The 20,403-nt window shown below is 40.7% G+C and overlaps 5 protein-coding genes across 6 annotated transcripts in view; 1 reads left to right on the top strand and 4 right to left on the bottom strand.

Moving 5' to 3' along the window:
• Positions 1 to 2,066, bottom strand: part of LOC115035755 (signal-induced proliferation-associated 1-like protein 1) — a 31,605-nt gene extending 29,539 nt beyond the window's left edge. Inside the window, exon 1 of the mRNA XM_029493742.1 lies at positions 1,938 to 2,066. The gene's annotated coding sequence lies outside the window, so the exon portion shown is untranslated. The remainder of the gene's footprint in view (positions 1 to 1,937) is intronic.
• Positions 2,067 to 4,045: 1,979 nt separating this feature from the next.
• gpx2 (glutathione peroxidase 2) lies at positions 4,046 to 5,053 on the bottom strand. Its single transcript, XM_029494316.1, has 2 exons — positions 4,832 to 5,053; positions 4,046 to 4,399 (listed from the first exon to the last, which is right to left on the bottom strand). Exons 1-2 carry the CDS (start codon positions 5,051 to 5,053, stop codon positions 4,046 to 4,048), a joined length of 576 nt encoding a protein of 191 aa, XP_029350176.1.
• A 474-nt stretch (positions 5,054 to 5,527) lies between these two features.
• LOC115036034 (ras-related protein Rab-15-like) lies at positions 5,528 to 9,572 on the bottom strand. The gene is made up of 7 exons (XM_029494137.1): positions 9,412 to 9,572; positions 7,625 to 7,685; positions 7,326 to 7,386; positions 7,168 to 7,245; positions 6,936 to 7,025; positions 6,660 to 6,725; positions 5,528 to 6,531 (listed from the first exon to the last, which is right to left on the bottom strand). The coding sequence occupies exons 1-7, from the start codon at positions 9,551 to 9,553 to the stop codon at positions 6,373 to 6,375; spliced, it is 657 nt and encodes a 218-aa protein (XP_029349997.1). The 5' UTR covers positions 9,554 to 9,572; the 3' UTR covers positions 5,528 to 6,372.
• A 1,695-nt stretch (positions 9,573 to 11,267) lies between these two features.
• Positions 11,268 to 15,013, bottom strand: LOC115035674 (protein max-like). 2 transcript variants are annotated; one of them, XM_029493613.1, is made up of 4 exons: positions 14,844 to 15,013; positions 13,300 to 13,407; positions 11,817 to 11,955; positions 11,268 to 11,721 (listed from the first exon to the last, which is right to left on the bottom strand). In XM_029493613.1, exons 1-4 carry the CDS (start codon positions 14,877 to 14,879, stop codon positions 11,537 to 11,539), a joined length of 468 nt encoding a protein of 155 aa, XP_029349473.1. In that variant the 5' UTR covers positions 14,880 to 15,013; the 3' UTR covers positions 11,268 to 11,536. The 2 variants fall into 2 exon arrangements, with proteins under 2 accessions (XP_029349473.1, XP_029349474.1); XM_029493614.1 differs by having other exon boundaries at positions 11,817 to 11,940.
• A 1,735-nt stretch (positions 15,014 to 16,748) lies between these two features.
• Positions 16,749 to 20,319, top strand: slc10a1 (solute carrier family 10 member 1). Its single transcript, XM_029494352.1, has 6 exons — positions 16,749 to 16,814; positions 17,928 to 18,353; positions 18,509 to 18,713; positions 19,030 to 19,208; positions 19,704 to 19,906; positions 20,043 to 20,319. The coding sequence occupies exons 2-6, from the start codon at positions 17,980 to 17,982 to the stop codon at positions 20,159 to 20,161; spliced, it is 1,080 nt and encodes a 359-aa protein (XP_029350212.1). The 5' UTR covers positions 16,749 to 16,814; positions 17,928 to 17,979; the 3' UTR covers positions 20,162 to 20,319.
• The last annotated feature ends 84 nt before the right edge of the window (positions 20,320 to 20,403 follow it).

Below are 20,403 nucleotides of genomic sequence, written 5' to 3'. Positions count from 1 at the left end.
AGGAAGCATCACTGTGTGAATAGGTGACCACACTAGAAATGAAATGAAGGACGTTAACTATTTTTATTGTTATCTGAGAAACATGATGCAAAATTTTAAAATAGAAACAATGTCCATCAGTACTACGACGAGTATTATTTTTCCTCGTCAAGAACATACAATATGAAGCCATGAAGTTTTTCCCCAAGTGGCAGATATGTTCAGCATTTGTTTTAGATGAATTTTTCTAAAGAGTCATAAAAAAAGAATGCAAATCTTAGGGCTTAGATCTGGTCAACCTGCTGCTGCTCACGTAGCTATGGCTCCAAACAAGTCTCCCAATACGAGCCACTTTCAAGCCTGTGCAGGTCTGTCTTATCTTAAGTCCAAATGGTACTTTTTGTAAACAAAATAAAACAAAACAAAATACTGTGATTAACTCAAAAGGAATGAGTGTACTTCAACCCAACAGAAAAACAGAGCAGCTGCATTTTCATTATATTAACTTTCTATAAGAAATCCCATCAAAGAAAGTACAAAGGAAGCCGGTGAGAATCATAGCTACCTTTAGAACGAGCAAAGCTGAGATTAGACTCACTATTAAAAACAGCAGTGGACCTGTATGACCAGTCATGCCCACCGCGGATCGGCTAAGCCAATCAAGAATGCTAAAAATCCTTGATCCTTGGCCAAAGCTAAACTCTAAAGCTTCCTTTTTTTCACCTGACTCATGCCAAGCACTGCTACTGGACAGTGCACTACGATACAGTTATGGGGGAGTCCTGCAATTTCTACTGTCCTAGTTCACTCAGGTGTGATTGGATTGTTAACAGCTGATATTTTGTAAATACCAGCTACATTGCAACATGTTTGAACTTTGTGAGGTTGGCACTGTGGACTGGTTCTTAATACCTAAACAAACCTTTGTTTGCCTAGTAGCCCCTGCATTCCCAGGTATTTCTCACGCTCCCCTGTTACCACCACTGTAATGATCTGTCTCCCCATGGCCACGGTGGCCAATAGGGATGGTTGTATATATTCTGTACATCATGCACAAAAAAAAGGACTCTCTTATTGAATATTATCTGATCACAATACCAGCTTATTGAATGTTCACAATCAACCATGACCACTTGATTGTCTGATGTAAAATCCATATAACATGCAACATGGCACCAGGCCATTAGGATGGTCTAAACTGTTCCAACAGCTGATGAAACAGGCTGACTGTAAACAAACCAGAGCCAAAATCAGGCAGACGTGCAACAAGGAAATCACTTGGTGTCACAACCCTCCTCGTGTGGCAACAACACGGCGTATGTCGTGCTAAAAAAAAAAATCAAAACCAACCAACCAAACAAACAAACAAACAAAAAAAACAAAAAAGAGATTTTTCTGGTTTCACAAACAGAAAGCCACAGATCCCATATCTACGGATGTAGCATGCACAGTGACACCTGTGAATTGACTCTGGGAGCAATGCCCTTGACACATATATACACACACACACACACACACACACACACACACACACACACACACACACACACACACACACACACACACACACACACACACAACGACGCAGCGGGTCTGTGTTTAGACAGCCCCGGTGCTACAGACGCTTTTCAACAACACACACAAACACTGGCACTGACTGCGCACTGACTCCACGCTGCACCTTCACACAGCACAAAGATGTGCTTTGTCCTCACAGCCACACAGATGTTGTGTGTAGGCACCTATTAGCCCGAACAACACCCCCCCATACACACATCCAGCACCGACTCACCTTCCCTCCTGCCTGCCTCGGGCTGCTGGGTGTCACACAATACGGAGCGGGGCTTTTCCTCTTTTTTTTTTCTTTCTTTTTTTTTGTGTGTGTGTGTGTGTGTGTGCGCTTTTCTCTCAACTCGTAACAAGGTCCTCCACACGGCAGACTCACAGGTCCTTCTTACCTTCGTGGGGAAACGTCCTGAAGCCGAAAACAGCCCGGTGTCCTCCTCCTGGAAGGCAACTTGGAAGTTTGATAGAAAGTTACGGGCTCACCTCGCTGCGCTATGCAGCTGCTGGAGGGATGAGATCATCAGGCAGCCTCCCCGCTCTCACCGCCCCGCAGTCTCGCGAGAGGACGGTGGGAGGAGGTGTGGGGCGGGGGTAAAAAAAAAAAAAGAAAGAAAAAAAGCAAACGTTACCATGGCAACAGTGCCCACCTGTAGTGAGCAGAGGGGCAGATGACGGAGGCGTTAAAAGTCAGAGACACCACGCAAGCTTTTTTATTATTATTATTATTATTTTTTTTTTTTTAAGGTTAGGGTCAGGGGTTTTTACTTTCAAACTTTTACACCCATCCATCCCTTTGCACAGTTATATTGCCCTTTGTGTTTTGCCGTGTTTCAAGTGGGTCACATCATGTGTGAGTTTATTGGGAGTTTCTGCTTTATTTTGATCGCATTTTGCTCAGTGCAACAGTGCTTTTCGCTTGTTTGCCTGCTTAGTGACCTGCTGTTTGTGTAAACACAGTAAACATAGGGCATCCACACCTAATGCATTAAAAAGCCCATTTTCATAGTCGTGCACAGCCTAGACCAAAACACACAGGCAAATACAGTGTTGCCAAGAGTTGAAGTTACAGTTAATGTAACATTTGGACAAAGTCAGATGTCATGAGATAGCTGTTTGTTTCACTCTACTCTTTTAAACGCTTATAAACCGAGATTATTTTTCAACAATCGAGGAGTGGATCATAGGCAACATAAACGATCTTTGATGGTGTTTCTCGGCCAACTGTATGTATATTTGAGGAGATATTGCAGAAGGGTAAAGGGAAGCCCCCTTGGTGTTACTCCTCCAATATTTGCTCTTTGTATGGGCTATATTTGCAACCTGACAGTCAGCACTGGCCAGTTAGCCCGTGGTAAGCATATTAATTGCATGCCCTCCTGTCTCATGACACCACAAACATTTAAATTTGATATGCAATGATAACAAGTTAGGCTGCAGCCACCACAGGCAGTGTAAGTGGAATGAAATCAAATCCTATAGAGTTGACTGAGTTTCGCTGCTGTCACAAATGTTCCCGGAGCTATCTGCCAAAGACATTACAGGGCAGTGTCTGGCCTGTGTACCCTGTGGCTCTGACACCATCAGCTGATGTGGATGTGAGCGGATGTGCAGAAAATCCACTGCTAATCTGGAAATCTTGCAAACAATGCATAGTGTGCAAAGAGAACTAAAGCTGGAGATGAGCTCATTTCATGGCAACAAGGCCAATGCTTTCTTAAATGCATTACTTAGGGCTCATCCCATAGCTGTACAGGAGGTTCTACTAAGACATGGAGATTTTGTAAGTTGGTGGTGGAAGAAGACCTCAGCAAATAAAGAATGAATCAGCAGACTGGAGGAGGGATATTGCAGTGAAATGGCCCATGAGTTACCCTCGATAGCATTAAATGTGCAGTGACAACATTCATCATTACCACACATCCTGCCGTAATTTAATCCTCATTACTAGGCCCACACAGAGCTGTTTAAGGTTTGACCACCTGTTTCACAAGCACATGCCTTCATTGAGGTTGCCCATCCATTTGTGTATGATCCACGAATGAGACACCACTGAGAGAGAAACGTTTCTTGAATATTTTATTCCAGTGGAAACATTCTATGAGTGTATGTGTGATGAATGTTAATTCAGAAAGATAAGAGGATATGATTCCTCTGTTTTTATGATTAAATCTGTAGCACCACCTGCAGGCCAGATCGCCATAGGACAAGAAACAAAACATGCAAATCTGCTCTTCCAGCAATTATTATTATTGGGTCCAGGTATAGCCATATATTTTTGAACCTGTAACTTTTCTGAACAATTGCCTTCTGTCTTCGCACAAAGTTTAAAAAATATAATGCATTTATTCATCCACTACTGTTAAGCACTTATAAGTTTTCAGATAATATCCCCTCAGCTTTTCAGAATATTACCCTCATTTAATAAGGCTTAAAAATGTGGAGGACAGCATGTCAGCTCTGACTATAATGGATGAGAAGTCATTAAGAGGGGAGGCTATTCTTAGGTCTTGGTTAATCTTAACAGTCTTTGAATGTCTGGCTCGATGTCAATGGTAGGGAACTTTTTGCTGTATCTTTTAAAGGGCTCACCCTCTGGGCCAATAAGGAATTTCTCAAAGTTCCAAGACACGTCATTCCTGCTGATGGGACTCCAAACCAGAAACTTGGGATCCATCATGAGGGAGTTGGAGTCATCATCGGGATAGGGGAGCTTATCTTTCAGATAGGCAAAGACTGGATGTGTGTTTGTTCCATTGACATCACACTTCTCAAAGATGGTGAAGTTGGGCTGAAAGCCCCCACCTGGGCGCACATGCTGCAGTGAACTCAGGATCTCACCATTGGAGCAGTTCTCCTGCAAAACACAGTAATTAAATGTTAGAATGACAATGATGGACTTAAGTGGTCCAGCAACAGCATAAATTTCTAAGAGACAGTTTACATCTAATTGTGGTGATGTATTCACACTTTTGAAGTGAAAGTATGGCTAGACAGGCCAGTAACTTTGAAGATCAATTTCAAATGATGGTTTCGAATGGGATGGGAATATCTAGTCAAGTGTGGTGAACATGCCGAAATACACACATAAAGCAAAACAAGTGCTAGGCATGACATGCCAATTACCCGGATATAGATTCAACATTGGAAAACTGGTTAGACAGTTTCAAACTCGGTTCCATATCATCAGCAAACAAAAACAATATAGCAAGATGTCTGAAATTAGTAAAAACCAGATAATCCAGCATTCCGCTAAACTTTCTAAGACAATAATGTGGTTCAACCTGACCTGATACCCAAATTGGTTACAGGGAAAACCCAGGACCACCAGCCGATGGGGGTACTTGCTCTGAAGGTGTTTGAGCTCGCTGAAGTCCCGGGTGGTGGTGCCTCAGAGTGAGGCCACATTCTCTATGAGTACCACCCGTCCCCTGAAGACGTTGAAGTCCACCAAGTCTCCTTCCAGCGTGGTGGCCTTCAAATCGTAGAAAGTCTTGGCGATGAACGTCATCTTAACTCCTGTGTTTCCACACTTGTGGTGGACAGGATCTTAGCGTGTGACAGCACCGCATCGCGTGGGTCACCTGACTCGGGGTAGAAAGCTCCCTTTCATGGGTGTCAAATGGCAATGCAGGAAACTGATCTACACCTGAAACACAATACTCAATAGAAGCTTCATATATAACTGATTGTAAAATCACAAAAGTGCATGAAGCTGGGTTTTTTTTTTTCATTATTTATAGTAAGGTTTGTGTTATTTAATTCTGAATAGACTCAATACAGGTAAATCTAAACATAATGCAACTGGAATTCTTTTAAACCTTTTAATTTACGTACTTTATATGTACCCTACTCTAGTGGTGAGCAAAAGCAGGGAAGTCTCACACAGCATATATTTGTATTGCATTATAGAACCTGTATCAGTTTTCTCAGTCATCAAAAATTTACCATGTGATCTCCTGTCTTTCACAGCATGTGATGAAAATTGAATGACTTTGAACTATGGACCTCACTCGACTCTCGTTTCAAATTCAGTGACTCAGCAAGGTTCAGAAACCAGATTAGTAGGTTTTAAATAAGGAAATCCAATTTATTTTTCAATCTTTAAATATTATATTAAAATCATAATGGCTGTGGCATTTCAGAAGACCCTGAAAAATACAATATTAAGCAATTAGTTATTCAATGTACAACTCAAAGTAGGCAGGGCTATACAGCAAACTTCACATATGCACTCAGTTTGATAAATAAACATGCATGCACTGCATTGAGAAAGGTCACTGAAAATGGCACAACAATGTCTCCCTTGGGGAAATAAGTCCATCATGTAAATGAATCCATGGTGGTTGGGTTTGGGTTTCAGGGCATGAATAATTCAACTCCGTCCTTAGTCTACCTTGTTGTAACAGCTATACTTGTGATAAACAAAGTTCTTTGATGGAAAATCTCATAAGTCAATTTCTTTTGATGTATAACATGCAAATCAAAAAATACAAGGAAGTGAAAGACACGGAAAAAAAGCAAACTGAAACAAATTTAGGACAGAACTGGTTGTCACCAAGAAACAATCAAGAGAGCAGACGTATGGATAATTTGGCTGGAGAAAAATGGGCACAGTTACTTTCCTGAGGTTCAGATTTCAGTCGCAGCAAAGTTCAGTGAACATGGAACAAAATGGCCATCTGCTGGCTGCTGCTGCCAACTGCATCTGGCACCATTTAAGCTTACTAACTGACAAAACATGACACATATGACGACAGCAGTGTATGGCCAGGAAATTCACAACAGGGAAGAGATGTCTTTTTAATGTATCAACCATGACACTTTCTGCTAACAGGCACAACTTCCCTGAACTTTGTCATCGGTATGTTGGCTCCCCTTCTCTTCCTCCAGAGCAGTTTTTTCGAGGTAATCATCCAGAGATCCCAGCAAGCTGTCTACATCTCTCTTGTGAGCCTGTAGTACCAGTTCTGCCACACGAGTGAATGACTTGAGGAAAGAAAAAAGACAAATGATAAACTAGCAAAAATACAAAAAGAAAGCCATGGTATGTTCCTCTGCGATATCTGAAAATATTCCTGACATCACGGAACAGATTCCTGAGAAATTTCTCATACCTCACTAATGTTACTGCTGGTGGAAGCACTGGTTTCAAAGAACTCCATCTCATAGGTTTCTGCTAGCTGGAAGATTCAGTTGGATATATTTACAAGTGTGCAACAATGGTGTTCCATGTTGTTGTCACTTCCTCCATAATTGAAAGATTTAAGACAATTACTGGTCAGCTTCATTGACCAAAAGAATTTGATCCTCTTGGAACACTGTTAAAACAATTTTTTGCCACACCCTCTAAACATTACAATGCCTACAAAAAATGAAGAGTAACAACAAACCTTGCTTCCTTGGTCCTTTGTCACCTGCCTCCTGGGCTCCTCATCAGACTTGTTCCCTACCAAGATTCTCTGCACTTTGTCTGGGGAATACTGTAGAACCGCAAAAAAGACAAAACTCACATTGAGCCACTGAATGAACAGAACACACCAGCATAATAGTAGATTTATAAATACCAGGAGGCTGCGAAGGTCAGCAAATTCAAGGGAGAGAAATGACAGATTATTTCCTTACTTCATCTACATCACTGGCCCACTTCGCAATGTGCTGAAAGGACGGCTTGTTCGTGATGTCGTACACAAAGATGATACCCTGGACATGAAAAAGATTAAAGAATGAACACTACAGTGGCGTGTGAGTGTAACTTGACTGCCAATGATTGTTTATATCACCTGTGCCCGCCGGTAGTACTGTTTGGTAATGGTCTGATAACGCTCCTGACCAGCTGTGTCCCTGCACAGATCACAAAACACGACAATAGGGTTTACACAAAATGCATGTCAGCAAATTGCAACTGTGATATGACTCACGGGAATCTGCATCAGTCAAGCCTGTCCCCTTAAATCTCAAGCTTATGGCTCAAAGAAGGGGGGCAACCATGTAGCACAACAACTCCATTATAGTTCAGACACACTTTACCTTTAATATTTGTCCAACTGCACTGTAAATGCAAATAAAAAGTTGAACTTACCATATCTGTACTCGCACCTTGGTTCCATCTATCTCCAGTGTTTTCATTTTAAAATCAACCCCTGCAAGCAGAAAACACGTCAAAGTGATTTTACTGAGGCAAAATGGTGGAAAAAAGTCTTTGTCCTAATTAACATGGCCTACTCTGAGTTTGTAAAGGCTCAATGAGTGTTGCCCAGGGATGCCATTTTCTATTTTTCTCCCTCCAGGGGAGGGAGGGGTGTGTGTGTGAATGCCAGCTGTGTTTTGTGTGACAAGCGAGCAAAGAAATGTGACACTAACTTCAAATTACTTCATATTAAATCAAGAAGAAAATACGACGAGATACAGTAATAAAGTATTTAAGTATTAATTGTAGTATTCCAAGTCTTTATGTTTATGTATCCTATCCTCACTCTATATTGTACTTATTATTTTCAAAAACAGTTCATCTGTTGATTCCTTTTCCGATTCTTAAATTCATCATTTGGACAGTTTTATCACAATGATAAAATAAAGCATTACAAAAGCCAGTAAAACGTTAGAACTGAGATGCTGTAACATAATATGCGGTTCATTTAACTTGACTGGGAATGTGGAGCATGCCGGCATGGGATTCATAAACCTTATCATATCTCCCACTTTGTGCTGTTACAACTTCTGTTATCAAGTGCTCACACTCAAGTATCATCAGTGTTGGAACAGTTGAGTTGATCCACTGGAAATACAACAGTGGATAAATCTACTGACAAGCAGCACTTTTGTCTGAGATGTTTTGTTGATTTGAATGCGGCCTCCAGAAAAAGCACCTGCTGTAAGGAACAGTAGAGCCATGCTTTCATTGTTGCACAATTAGATTTTTTGCAGATAACATTATCACTGTAGTCTGTTACTGATAATTGGTCCCAAGAGAATTCTACAAATCAGATTTCAGACATCTGCAGAAAAGACTACAGTTTGGCACATTGCATTTCCAACAAAAGTGGTGTCGCACCTGCTAGTCTGAGCCTTTCGAATGACAGCTACTTGCTACAACACCTAACTTAAACACCCAACTCCATTCAAATATGCCACGTAACATACACACAGCTGTGCAGTCGGTCGATCTGACTGGTGACTGTGAGAGGAATAACTGAAGCTGACTGAGGTTTGCCAATAATCGCAATAAAAGGAGATTTAATGGACCATGTGCTTTCTCTTATAAGTGGGTTTAAACCCATGCAAAGCCTCCCCACCCTGAGCTGAGCAGGCCCCACTCTGCACTTCAGCAGTTTCTATTAGTCCCAACAAAGTGAGGGTGCACCCTCCCTCTGAAGCATGTGCTGCTTCATTATTCATCTATCATTTATTCATATGCGTCACACAGCCACATCACTTCCATCAGAGCCATTAGTCTCTAACAGTGTGATCTGAAGTGCTGATGAAGAGTTACTTTATTTTAATGAAAGTAAAGGATAATAAATCAAACTCTGAATTAATGGTGTTTTTCCATTTGACCCGATCGTTTATTAGTCAGACTTTACTATCTTTGTTTGGGCAAAGTTTGGGTATTTTTTGGGCCACCACAGCTTTCTTATTCTGACATGTTTCTGCTCGGTTGCAGCCAGGACTGTTGTGACCTGGAGCACTTTGCACTAATCCTACCAGCTGAGCAGGCCTTCTTCCAACAAAAGCGACAAATTAAAGAAAACACAGCCTCGACGATCCATTCAGGAAAAGAAAAAGTGGTCCCTGGTGTTTATCCGGTTCGACCTGAGACTGACAGCGACCAACCTGAGGAGAAGAGAGAAAACTTGTTGGATGGCTTACCGATGGTGGAGATGTGTGAAGGATCAAATTCACTCTCAGTGAACCTGCGCAACATACAAGTCTTTCCGACGCCCGAGTCCCCGAGCATGAGCAGTCTGAACAAAATGTCGTACTGTTTGGCCATGACTGAAGACCAACACATAACTCTGTCATCAAACTAATGGCTGGTGTCTTCATTCAGTTTGTCGCTCCGTGCTGCCTTCAGGCCTCCTCGGAAACGCTGCTGAAATTCGAATTCGGAAGCTGAGCAGCCAGTCTAAACTATGGGTATATTAAATCATGGAACAGCTTACATCTTTAAACAAACAACAAAAGCTTTATTTGGGAGTGTAGTAAGGGCATCAAGGACTACACTATACTAAAGTCACTTACACTACGTTGGTAGCTGCCACAATTTTCACTTCAGCCAATGTCATAAATGCATCACGCTTGTCTTTTAGTCTGCCGTGGCTAACATTTCTTTTGTTTGTTTGTTTTAAAATGGTGTCATACCGTTGTGTTTTGATTCAAGCCAACTTGATGACTTCAATCGCAAGCCTGACTTGTGAAATTCCCTACAGCCCGTGAAGGCAGCAGACAGCCTGCTGTAGTGGGAGTGTCATCCATCACACTGCTGATCTTACTGAAACAGACTCCATCAGTAAGGCATGACCCGGGCATTACATTTTAGCCGGCCTCCTTTCTCTTGACTGTTTGGACTTTGAAAATCATTATTTGCATTAAATTATGTCATAATTAAGTGTATGAATTCTCATGTGAGGCAGCAGTGGCTTTGACCTCAAAACGCCAAAAACATTAGTTCATCCTTGGGGTTAAGTGAATGCTTTCGCTGAATTTTACCTCAAGATACTGCATTGATAAGAGCAGAATGTACAGAGAGACTAACAACCCAAAAACATAATTTCGCCTGTCACGACTGCTGTCGGCATGGTAACAGAAAAGCACACCAAATCACAAATACATCCCACAAGGGTAAAATAGTTTTATTTATAGTCTCATAATAAAGGTATGCCTTAACTTGCAAGACAACCGTTGGCAGTATGTACAACATACCTGTAATTTCCATGGAATGGAACAAACAAATATCGATTACATACACACTAATTTGACTCTGCAAGAAGGAAAAAAGAAAGATAAACTTTCCCAGCACAGGCAAATATTTCAAGGGAAGGCTTTTCTTTTGCAGAGCTGACACCATTTAAGAGTATACAGTGTTATATACTACACACTGACATGGACTTCCATTAACAAAAATAAAGATCACTGCCCTTTAACTGCTTTGTGTAACATTCAGTATCCATTAGGGGATTTTTTTTATATCCATGTTTCATTAATAATAATAATAATAATAATAATAATAATAGAGGGAAATCAATAGTTGGACCTATGAAAAATCCTCTAAAACAACAGGCCAACTTGTTCATCCTCTTGTGTTCTCTGGAACACATCAAGCCAAACATAAGGGAGATCAGACATAAGAATATATAAGGGTAAGAAATCAATTTTGGTGCATCACTATAAATAGAGGGATCCATTTGATTACACAAACATTTTCAAAGACAAAAACTTCAGCCATTTCAACTGAAGAAGGAGGGTTGCATCTTGCATAACATACAAGCAACTTCACATTCTTTTTCTGGAAAAGTATGAATATTAAAAAGGTAAACTACCCTATTAACCATTCAACCAATGCTGTTAAGATTGACAACTCCTCCATCAAATTGCAGAGGAAAACAACCAGAAGAAAAAAACATTTTTTTGTAGCTTTACTAAAGCTTCATACCTTGTCTTCTCCACTTTTGATTATGAATGGTTATCATGAGATTTGAAAAACATCGGTCCTTCAAAACTGCTGAGCTGCCTCACTTTTTTTTTTTTTTTTTTTTGGGGTGGGGGTGGGAGAGAGAGTCATAAAACTTGTTGCTTCGCCACAACAGGAGTGACAGGATGCTGACCGGGTGGAAAAAGAAAGGTAGAAGCATTTTCTATATAATAGCACCTCTCTCACACAGTCTCCACCTTGTCTCCTGGACTGGCAAAAGAAGCCAGGACTGAGTGCGGACAGGTTAAGAGGATTCGGGGCTGGTAGGTAAAGAGAGTCTGTAGAGCTGGAAGTGACACAAACCTAGCTGGGTTCCGCACGCAGCTTTTTCCTGTTCGGTGGCTCATCTGGCTCTGATTCAGAGCTGGAGTCAGACCCACCATCAAATGCAGACACCGCACTTCCTTTACGGTTTGTATACAAGCTGCTGTCAGAAGAATAGTTTGTCTGGAGCTGAGTGTTCCCCTTGGCTTTCTCCAGTGCACGAACTGCAAGCGTTTGACAAAGACAACAAAAAATACAGAGGTGAATATCAGACTTTTCTGTAAAAAGAGTTCACCATCAAACGCATTCCTCCGCCTACCCTGCTGCTCCAGCAGTGCATTCTGCTTCTTTAGGTCATCGATGTCTTGCTGGTGGGTATGGTTTTTCCGTCTCATGAACTGGATGTACTCCGTGGCTTTGTCTAGAATCTGTGCTCGGGAGGCCTGTTTAACAGAGTTCTGTCAGCAGAAATTTCAGAGAGCCATGGGGCAACGCTTTAGTGGCTATTTGCTCAGGCAAAACATCTTGTGCTCAACTAACCAACTATAAAAAAAAATAAAAAATATGCATGCATATACTATGCAGAGAAAGTTTAATACATCAACATCAATTTTTACCTTTACTCAGGCACAGCACTTAAGTGTAATGCTCCACTTGTACTTTTCTAATTAATTATTTGAGAGATATTTGCAGGTTCGTTCTCATACTGCTTTTAGAAATAAACATACGATACGATTCTCTGTCTGTAGTTGAGGCTCACAAGTTGAAGAAAAGCAGTGCCACCAAACTATCCAATTTTTCGTAAAAATAAATTGGCCAAATTAACTTTTGAGGAGCAGATTTTTTTTCATGTATCCTTTCTCTCATATATCCTCAGCTTTATCTTATCAATGTTTATTGGAGGCTGGACTGGACCACTGGATGATAGCACTTTACTGAAAATCAAATTCAGCAGCCCCAGACACGACCTCCCACTGACATACTGCAGAAATATTCCAGACACATAAGAGGGGAAAAACTATATATATATATATATATATTTTATGTTGAACATTCATAACACCAACTTAATGATTTATTCCACAAACTGTTTATGGAGTTTATAGTCTCAAATCACGTAAAATATACAAAGTGCATGAATGTAACTAAAGATTTCACCATGAAATATATTGTTACATTGATATATAATGTTGTGGGCATGAATGATAGATGGATTCACATGCTCTTTCCTCTATCTTAAAACCGCTACAAGGCAAAACAATGCAGCATTAGTTCTGATAGGTACATTTTTTTAGATGCTCCAAAAAAAAAAAAAAAAAAAGTCAGAATGAATGAAAGTACAAAATGACTAAACCTGCATTTTCACCTTCTTATCATGTGCCCGCGACAAATGCAGCTGTCACCTGAAGATTACACTGCTATTGCTGACTCTCTTCAGTTTGGCATCTTGTTCTCATGAATTTCAAAGGCGCTTTGATTCTAAACAACTAATTACAACCCCTTGACAAGACACAGGGCTTCAAATGGTAAATAAGGGCTAAGTGTTTGTGCTGACTGCGTAGCTCTCCTGAAGACATGCGGGTTAACTCGAGAGTGTTCCCTTCAGGGTCCCTGCCTTAAGTGAAAAGTTAGCTGTCAAGTAGATGAATAAGTGGGTGAGATGATTAATGAGAAAAAGCCTGCTAAGCAATTACACCATTAATATTATCCCCTTTGAATCTTAACACAATGTGTTCTTTCAAAATGATTGATTTTCTTTTCTGATAGAGATGAGGAATGTAGAAATTAGATTTCCTACTTACCTTCTCCCCTTGTAATGAAGGCACAGAATCTCGTAAACTGTGGAAGCTGTCTTTGATGTGGTCCCTGCGTTTGCGCTCCAGTGCATTGTGATGTGCTCGCTTGTCTGCCTGCAAAACAGGGATTTTATATGTGAAACTCCTAAAATGCACAATAAATATGAATTTTGATTTCAAAGAAAAAAGATGGTGATCTAAAGCTGAGTCACAGTCAACCTCTTGCCTTTACAGTCGCTGTGAAGGATCAAAGGTCAATACTCTTTCTGCACAAAGCAAAAAGTTAAAAACTGTTTAAATTAAGAAAACATATAACCTTGTGACAGATGTCTGTAGTGTGGGTTGTAAATTACACTTAATACAAGCTTATCCAGGCTTTCTGTTTACCTAGGCCTTACCTGGCTGCACTGCACAAACTTAGATAAATCTGTATGCATGTTCTGACCACCTTACAGTTATCACGCAACCATCAGAGCAACAGAGTAGGTCAAATGTTAGCCTGGTGCTTACATTTAACTTAGATGATGATCAATATGTTTTTCTAGAGAGAAACATTCTTATTAAATATATCAACTAAATATTAAACATACATCAATACATTAGCTATATATGAGTCAATGTAAGATTGATTGAACGTATTTGTATAGAAACAAGCTTTAGCAGTCCGATTCTGTATGTAATATGTGATCAGATCATCTGACGTGATTCCATGCTACATTAAAACTGCGCTGCACACGCATGGATTAAAAACACAAACACATTTGGAGGAAATGGCTCGGACAGAACATAAAACACAGCCTCTGTTGGCGGCGAGCACTCCATGCAAATCTACGCTCTGTGCATGAAAGGACATCGTATTATCGTTAAAATGACACCCACATCACGATTAGACAAAACATGGACGGAGCGTGGCCTTTCCTCCCGGCGGTCTGCTATATATAGCGAGGATGACGTGGAAGGATTACCCCTTCATCCTTAAAAACGAGATAAGAGCTCCATCATAGTAAAAGTATGCTAAGCAGGCCGTGGCAGACATTATGGGAACTGGACGTTGACAGGTCGTCGGTCCCCTCGGAGCTGACCTTGCCTGCAGCAACAGTTTGACGGCTGTTTGTGACCGTCGCTTTTCACGTTTGTGCGGCTTCGGCGTTCGACGCGGATTTACGGACAAGTGCGCTCGACTCCAGCTGACTGCAGCAACACGGCCGGCCGGAGGAAGAGCTGACAGTCTATCGGACAAGTTGGTGTTATCTTATGCAGGAGCACTCAATGTCGAAGAGCTTTGAAGCCACGAAACGACGCAACTCCCGAGCTAGCTCGACTTTCACGCACAAACCAGCGAGGCAGACTAAAACTTTATTTTTATTTATTATTGTTATAATTTTAAAACCCTGTTTGTTGTGAAATTCAAAATTACCACAAAAAGAAAAAAAAAAACACCCCACCAGTTAGCTGCTTGGCTATCTAAGGCAGACAGCGTAGGCTGACAGGAATGTTAAAGTTAGCTAACAAACAGGCTAGCTGCTTCTTAAGGAAACTAAAGCACGTACGTCGCTGTCGACTTCGATGTCATCGTTTTCGCTCATTCTTCGGAGAAAAAAAAATGGAGGATGGCAAAAGGAAACAAGCAGCTGTCAAAACAAAGTGCGGCGACAGTTGCGAGGCAAATAATGACATATAGCAGGGAGCTCTGCTACAGCAGAGACATGACGATCAACGGTCTCTCTACACGTGATTCGCCTACACATGGACGGGAAAACATACACGGCGCAAGCGCGACGAAGTGAGGCTTTGTGGGTAATAGAGTCCTTCGCATGCACACAGCCTGCGAAGCGCCGGCGCAGTTTCTGGAACTTGGAATACATTTCCCACAAGGCCAAGGAGACTTGGACGCGCCCACCGCTGTATCCCGTTATCTCCTCCAAGTTGCAAACACAGCATCCTCAGGACCAACAGTATTAGGAAGAAATGGCTCAGGGTATTTTTGTTACAAAGCTAAAAGAATATTGATCAGAATAGATTTTTCACATTAAAATAAAATGATTTCATGACACTTTCATGAATGAATCACTGCTGCTAGAAACACATACAACATATTTGATGTATGATGTTTTCTACTAACATGCATTTCAATCAAACATTATTATGTGGTGTCAAGAACCAACGTGCACAGTGCTGTGTTTTTGTTGTGTAGGCTTTCCCTGCATATGATTATGAGGCCAGATGGTGGCCCAGCTCATTTCGGCTGTCCTCCCCCACTCAGCATCCATAGTTGCACACTGGCTTCCCAAAGACCTTTAAATAGCTTCTGCAGCAATATCAGTGCTTATGAACCCGCTGCAGCACTACAGAGGTGTGCTTTGACATCAGGACACTGTCTTGTTTCATTTTTGTGATTGTTGGCAGATGCTATTAAAAAGTGAATAACTTCTTTTTCATCCTCAGTCCTTTCAGTGTCTTTTACTGAGAGTTGACAGGCCAGCTTAAGTGATATTATGGAAATCAAATGGAAATGCCTTCATAGATAGTTATATTTATATGGTTCATTATGTTCATCATTATGTGCCTCTCAAAACCTTACCCGGCATCTGCTTTTTGTTGTTGTTTCATTCATGTGGCATAAGATCTGCAATTTGGTTTCACTTTGTCTTACTGCTGGTTTTAATTCAGAACAGGACTTTTACTATTGAACATGTTAAAGTCGTTCTTACAGCATGCCTAAGGTGTAGGTTGACCACTGTGAGCCAAAATGTCTCCAATGTTCGCATCTGTCCACTCTCACCTCCCCCTCACTCTTTTTATGTTTATTTGAATGTCATTCCTTTTTTCAAATGTTCTTAAGCCCTGACTCGTCCTCATGCAGACGTTTTGTTGTTGTGTCTTTTGTTGTGTAAGTCGGTTTAACTGAGACTGTATGTCAAATGATCCTGTTAAAATAGCTCGGGCTAAAGAAATTCCACTGAATATTATAACACGCATATGAGAATTTAGGATTGGGTCTCTTTAACTTTGGGCATTAAGGCCATGTCTGCTTTATTCTGTGAGTTATAAATCAAGTCTTGCTGTACAAAACACCCCAGTCTCACAAGAACTGAGGCTCCCTTTAGAAAAGACTTGGAAGTCTGCCAGGCAAACTCTGGTTTGGCCGATTACATTATGTTAATTGTGAGGCCAAAGGAGAGAGCTACAGAGGTGATTGGATTGTTTCCTCGTTATCGAGCCCATCAATGCCAAGCATTCCCACGAGGGAAAAAAGTTCAACTTGCCGTAGCTGGCTTTAATGCTGGATTCACATGAAATCTGACTAATAGAAAAACATAGATGGTTGGAGTTGCAGTGTGACGTGTTTTGAGTCAATGGGATTTTACAACTGCGACACTTTCATGAATCCATGTGATAGAGAGGGGAGGGCAGAGACTACAAATAGGGAAAGGAAGTTCAGAGCAAAAATGTGAGGGGAGATGTGCACAAGTGTGTGAGTGGGCACAGTTGGAAACCATTGACGCTGTCCTGAAGTTAAGGTAAGAACATCATTACTTCTAACAACTGTATTTTTGTTTTAACATTGAGACTTTTATTCTCAACAGTTTTCAGAGAATTAAAGCTTGACTTACTGTAAAGGCTAACTGACTAAAACGCACAAAAAGAAACATGCTCTTACACTTTAAGCTTCTTTGTTGCACTCAACACGAGCAATTGTAATTATTATGTTCCTTAATAACTATCCTCACATATAAAATGTATACTATATATATTTATAACTGACAAAGTTATCTATGAAATGTGCGGAATGATTTGATTGCAACCAGACTGACACATCGAGTAACATCGCTTCTTAGTACACTCATTGTTTTTTGGGGCATTTTAATGGACTAACACACATCCTTATACACACACACATGCATAGTTCTTGTTCAACAAAATGTTAAATTCTTTTCCTAGTAATGCCCCTTTAGTAATGCCCCAAAAGGGATTGTTACATAGACTATTGGGGTGTGATAGAATGACTCTATAGGAGAAACATGATCTCCACCTTATCTCACTGGTCACAACATTTTCCCCAAATTTTCTGTAAAAAAAAAAAAAATGTGAAAAGTACTAATGTATTATTCAAACTGATTAAATATATTGCCTGTTGGCGTAAAGTGAATTTGTAGTGTACCTCTGCAGCAGCCTCGACTTGTTTCAGTCACGTATTGGATCCCTATTGGCTTCCAAACCTCACACAATGCACAATGTCAATTCTCAACGATGAAACCCATATAAGATGTTGGCATACATAATTCACCTTTGGCAATTTAGTAATCAGATCCATAGAACTAACAGTTCATCACACACTGTATGATGAGGGCATGTGTCATCCTTTAGTGACCTCTGTAAGAAGTAAGTTACTTATGATTTCTCTGATTTTCTTCAAAACTGTTTAAGTTCAGAAACATACAAAGGGCAACCTAAACATTTTTTGCTTACAAGTGGAGGCTGAATTTAAAATTACTTTACATGGGAGTGAGCATTTACTGGTGAACATGTGTAGGTTGAAACCAATTTCTGTCCAGTCCATGGAAATCTAAAATAATAAATCCCAGTGTTGAATTCCTATGCTATCTATACATTTGATTTGTTCTGTGCGACAGGTGAAAGCGACAGGCTGGTACTCACACAGTATACTGGGACAAGTGCAGCACAATGAACGTGACTGAATTCTTCAGGGGAAACATTTATAATGCGTCTGACCATGGAGGCATTGCTGATTTGAACGCCTCTTCTAACCTTAACAAAATCATCAGCGTCCTCATCATTGTTATCCTCTTCATCACCATGGTATCGCTTGGCTGTTCAATGGAAGTTTACAAAATTAAGGCACATTTCTTCAAGCCAAAGGGAGTGGCCATTGCCCTGCTGGCACAGTTTGGCATCATGCCCCTCACCGCTTTTTGTCTAGCTAAAATCCAACAGATGGATCCCATCAAGGCTGTGACTGTGCTCCTATGTGGCTGCTGTCCCGGGGGAAGCCTATCAAATATTTTTTCCCTGGCTCTTCAGGGTGACTTGAACCTCAGGTAAACTCTCTGTAATGTTTTGATTCGTGACTTCAATTCAATTCGCTGTCCTCAAAGTTCCTGTTTGCTGAACAGAAATTGTCAAAATGAGAGCATTGTTTAGTGCTTCCGACATTTATACTCTCTCCAGTAGCGTTTCTTCTCTCTGCCACTAGCATCGTAATGACGACATGCTCCAGCTTCGCAGCCCTGGTTCTGATGCCTTTGCTGCTGTACATCTACTGCCGAGGCTTCCCCGGTCTGGAAAAAGCTGTCCCGTTTGCTGACATTATGAAAGCTCTCTCACTCAGCCTGGGGGCTTGTGCCATTGGAATTGCCCTTAATCACTACAAACCAAGCTACGCAGCAGTTATCAGAAAAGTGAGGGTCCTCAGTTTTACTTCAGATAAAACAAAGCCAATAGATAACTAATTATTTACTGCTGTACTTTCTCTACGGTAACAGATCAAAATGATTTCAGGAAAAAATGACTGTTGAGTACAATGTTTATAAGTTCATCACATGGTCTGGATGTAATTTGTGGTCCACTTAAACAAGACATTATGTGTAACAGGATGATGTTGTCTTTGATATAATTAAGAGCAGACCTTGATGCTCCCAGATAACTGTAATTTTCAGATTCACATACCCTTTAAGGACTCTTGTAACATACTTTCAAAATTTTCTACCTCAACAGGTTGGTCTCAGCATCTTGGTAATCTCCAGCATTATACTTGCTATCTTGTCGAGCATTGCCATCAAAGACACCCTATGGATGGCCCTCACAGCAGAAATTGTGCGAACAGCTGCACTGATGCCACTGATAGGTTTCATGCTGGGATACGGCATGTCTGCCATCTGCAAAATGAATTCTAGGTAAGTGAACACTCGCTGGATGTACCGATCTCTGAATTTAAAGCCAGTCGAGATACAGCCAGCCAAAGCGCTGTATGCTATGTTAGTTCTAGCTGTAAAATGGACATGGTCATTTACTGGAACAATGCAACTTATGAGAACAGCTGGCACCAAAAAGAAAACACCAAATTTTTGTTTCACTTTCAATTTGACTCAGACATCCGCAGCTACTTTCGCTTTTCCAGAGAAATGTATTGAAGATTCATAGATTTCTCCTACAGTTTAGTCAACAATTTTTTTTACTCAACTAAATGTCAATGTCAATTTTGTAAAAGTTTTTTTTTTTTTTTTTTTTTTCATTTTGCAATTTAGCAACTTACAGTATATTTATTTTGTGTATTTTTGTTCATTTATTATTTATGCCATACAGGAATAAGGAAAAATGTATACTTTGTCCACCCAGCTGCAAAAAAAAAAAAAAGGCCATTATCAAATAATATTGTTGATTCTTTTTAGATGCTGCAGGACCATCTCCATGGAGATAGGGTGTCAAAACATCCAGCTATGCTTTGCCATCCTAAAAGTGGCCTTTCCCCCAGAGGCCATTGGACCCATGTTTCTTTTCCCTCTAATATACATGACATTCCAGTGTATCGAGGCCCTTCTCCTGGCCCTGTGCTTCAGATGTTACCAAACAATATTCAAAACACCAGCTGAGGGTAAATGTCACAGCTGTCTGCATGCTTTAGTGGAGAGAAGCTGAGATGAAGGGTTGAAGGGGGCTACACATGGCAGGCTCTGTTTTTTGAATTCTGACTGAAGTATAACACACAACTCCTTTTCTATCTTACATAGATACAGGTAAACAGGACACTGCTGCCATCAAACAAGGAGGTGAAATAACAGCAGTGTCAGCAGAGCAGATGACAAAACTGTGCTGGAGGCAAGAAGAAGAACTGAATGCGACATACTGAGGACGTAGCGATGCGCTACCATCACTGACTGTATTAGCTGCTCGTACTTCACTCTAGCCTGTGCTAATGTTAAAATACTGTCAAGTCCTTTACTAATTGTTCACTTGATTCGGCATGTACAGTGACTGCATTGAAAGTACATGCTGAAGAACAACACTGATAACCGATAATTACATTTTATATAGATATTTTTGTATTCCAAATGTGTTCATTTTATGATTAAATCTGGTTGAAGAATATTT

The sequence above is a fragment of the Echeneis naucrates genome, chromosome 22, assembly GCF_900963305.1.
Source record: "Echeneis naucrates chromosome 22, fEcheNa1.1, whole genome shotgun sequence".
In the NCBI taxonomy this organism is placed as follows: Eukaryota; Metazoa; Chordata; class Actinopteri; order Carangiformes; family Echeneidae; genus Echeneis; species Echeneis naucrates.
This window is presented reverse-complemented; position numbering and strand designations above follow the sequence as displayed.

Bases quoted from the DNA above. Each gene is read 5' to 3' on its own strand.
- LOC115036034 (XM_029494137.1), bottom strand. From the start codon at position 9,553: ATGTGTTGGTCTTCAGTCATGGCCAAACAGTACGACATTTTGTTCAGA. The intron at 7,686-9,411 runs GTAAGCCATCCA...TTCTGCTTGCAG, and splicing joins TTCACACATCTCCACCATCG to GGGTTGATTTTAAAATGAAA. The intron at 7,387-7,624 runs GTAAGTTCAACT...TGATCTGTGCAG, and splicing joins AAGGTGCGAGTACAGATATG to GGACACAGCTGGTCAGGAGC.
- LOC115035674 (XM_029493613.1), bottom strand. From the start codon at position 14,879: ATGAGCGAAAACGATGACATCGAAGTCGACAGCGAC. The intron at 13,408-14,843 runs GTACGTGCTTTA...CCTGTTTTGCAG, and splicing joins ACATCGAAGTCGACAGCGAC to GCAGACAAGCGAGCACATCA. The intron at 11,722-11,816 runs GTAGGCGGAGGA...AAACGCTTGCAG, and splicing joins TGCACTGCTGGAGCAGCAGG to TTCGTGCACTGGAGAAAGCC.
- slc10a1 (XM_029494352.1), top strand. From the start codon at position 17,980: ATGAACGTGACTGAATTCTTCAGGGGAAACATTTATAATGCGTCTGAC. The intron at 18,354-18,508 runs GTAAACTCTCTG...CTCTGCCACTAG, and splicing joins CAGGGTGACTTGAACCTCAG to CATCGTAATGACGACATGCT. The intron at 18,714-19,029 runs GTGAGGGTCCTC...CTACCTCAACAG, and splicing joins ACGCAGCAGTTATCAGAAAA to GTTGGTCTCAGCATCTTGGT.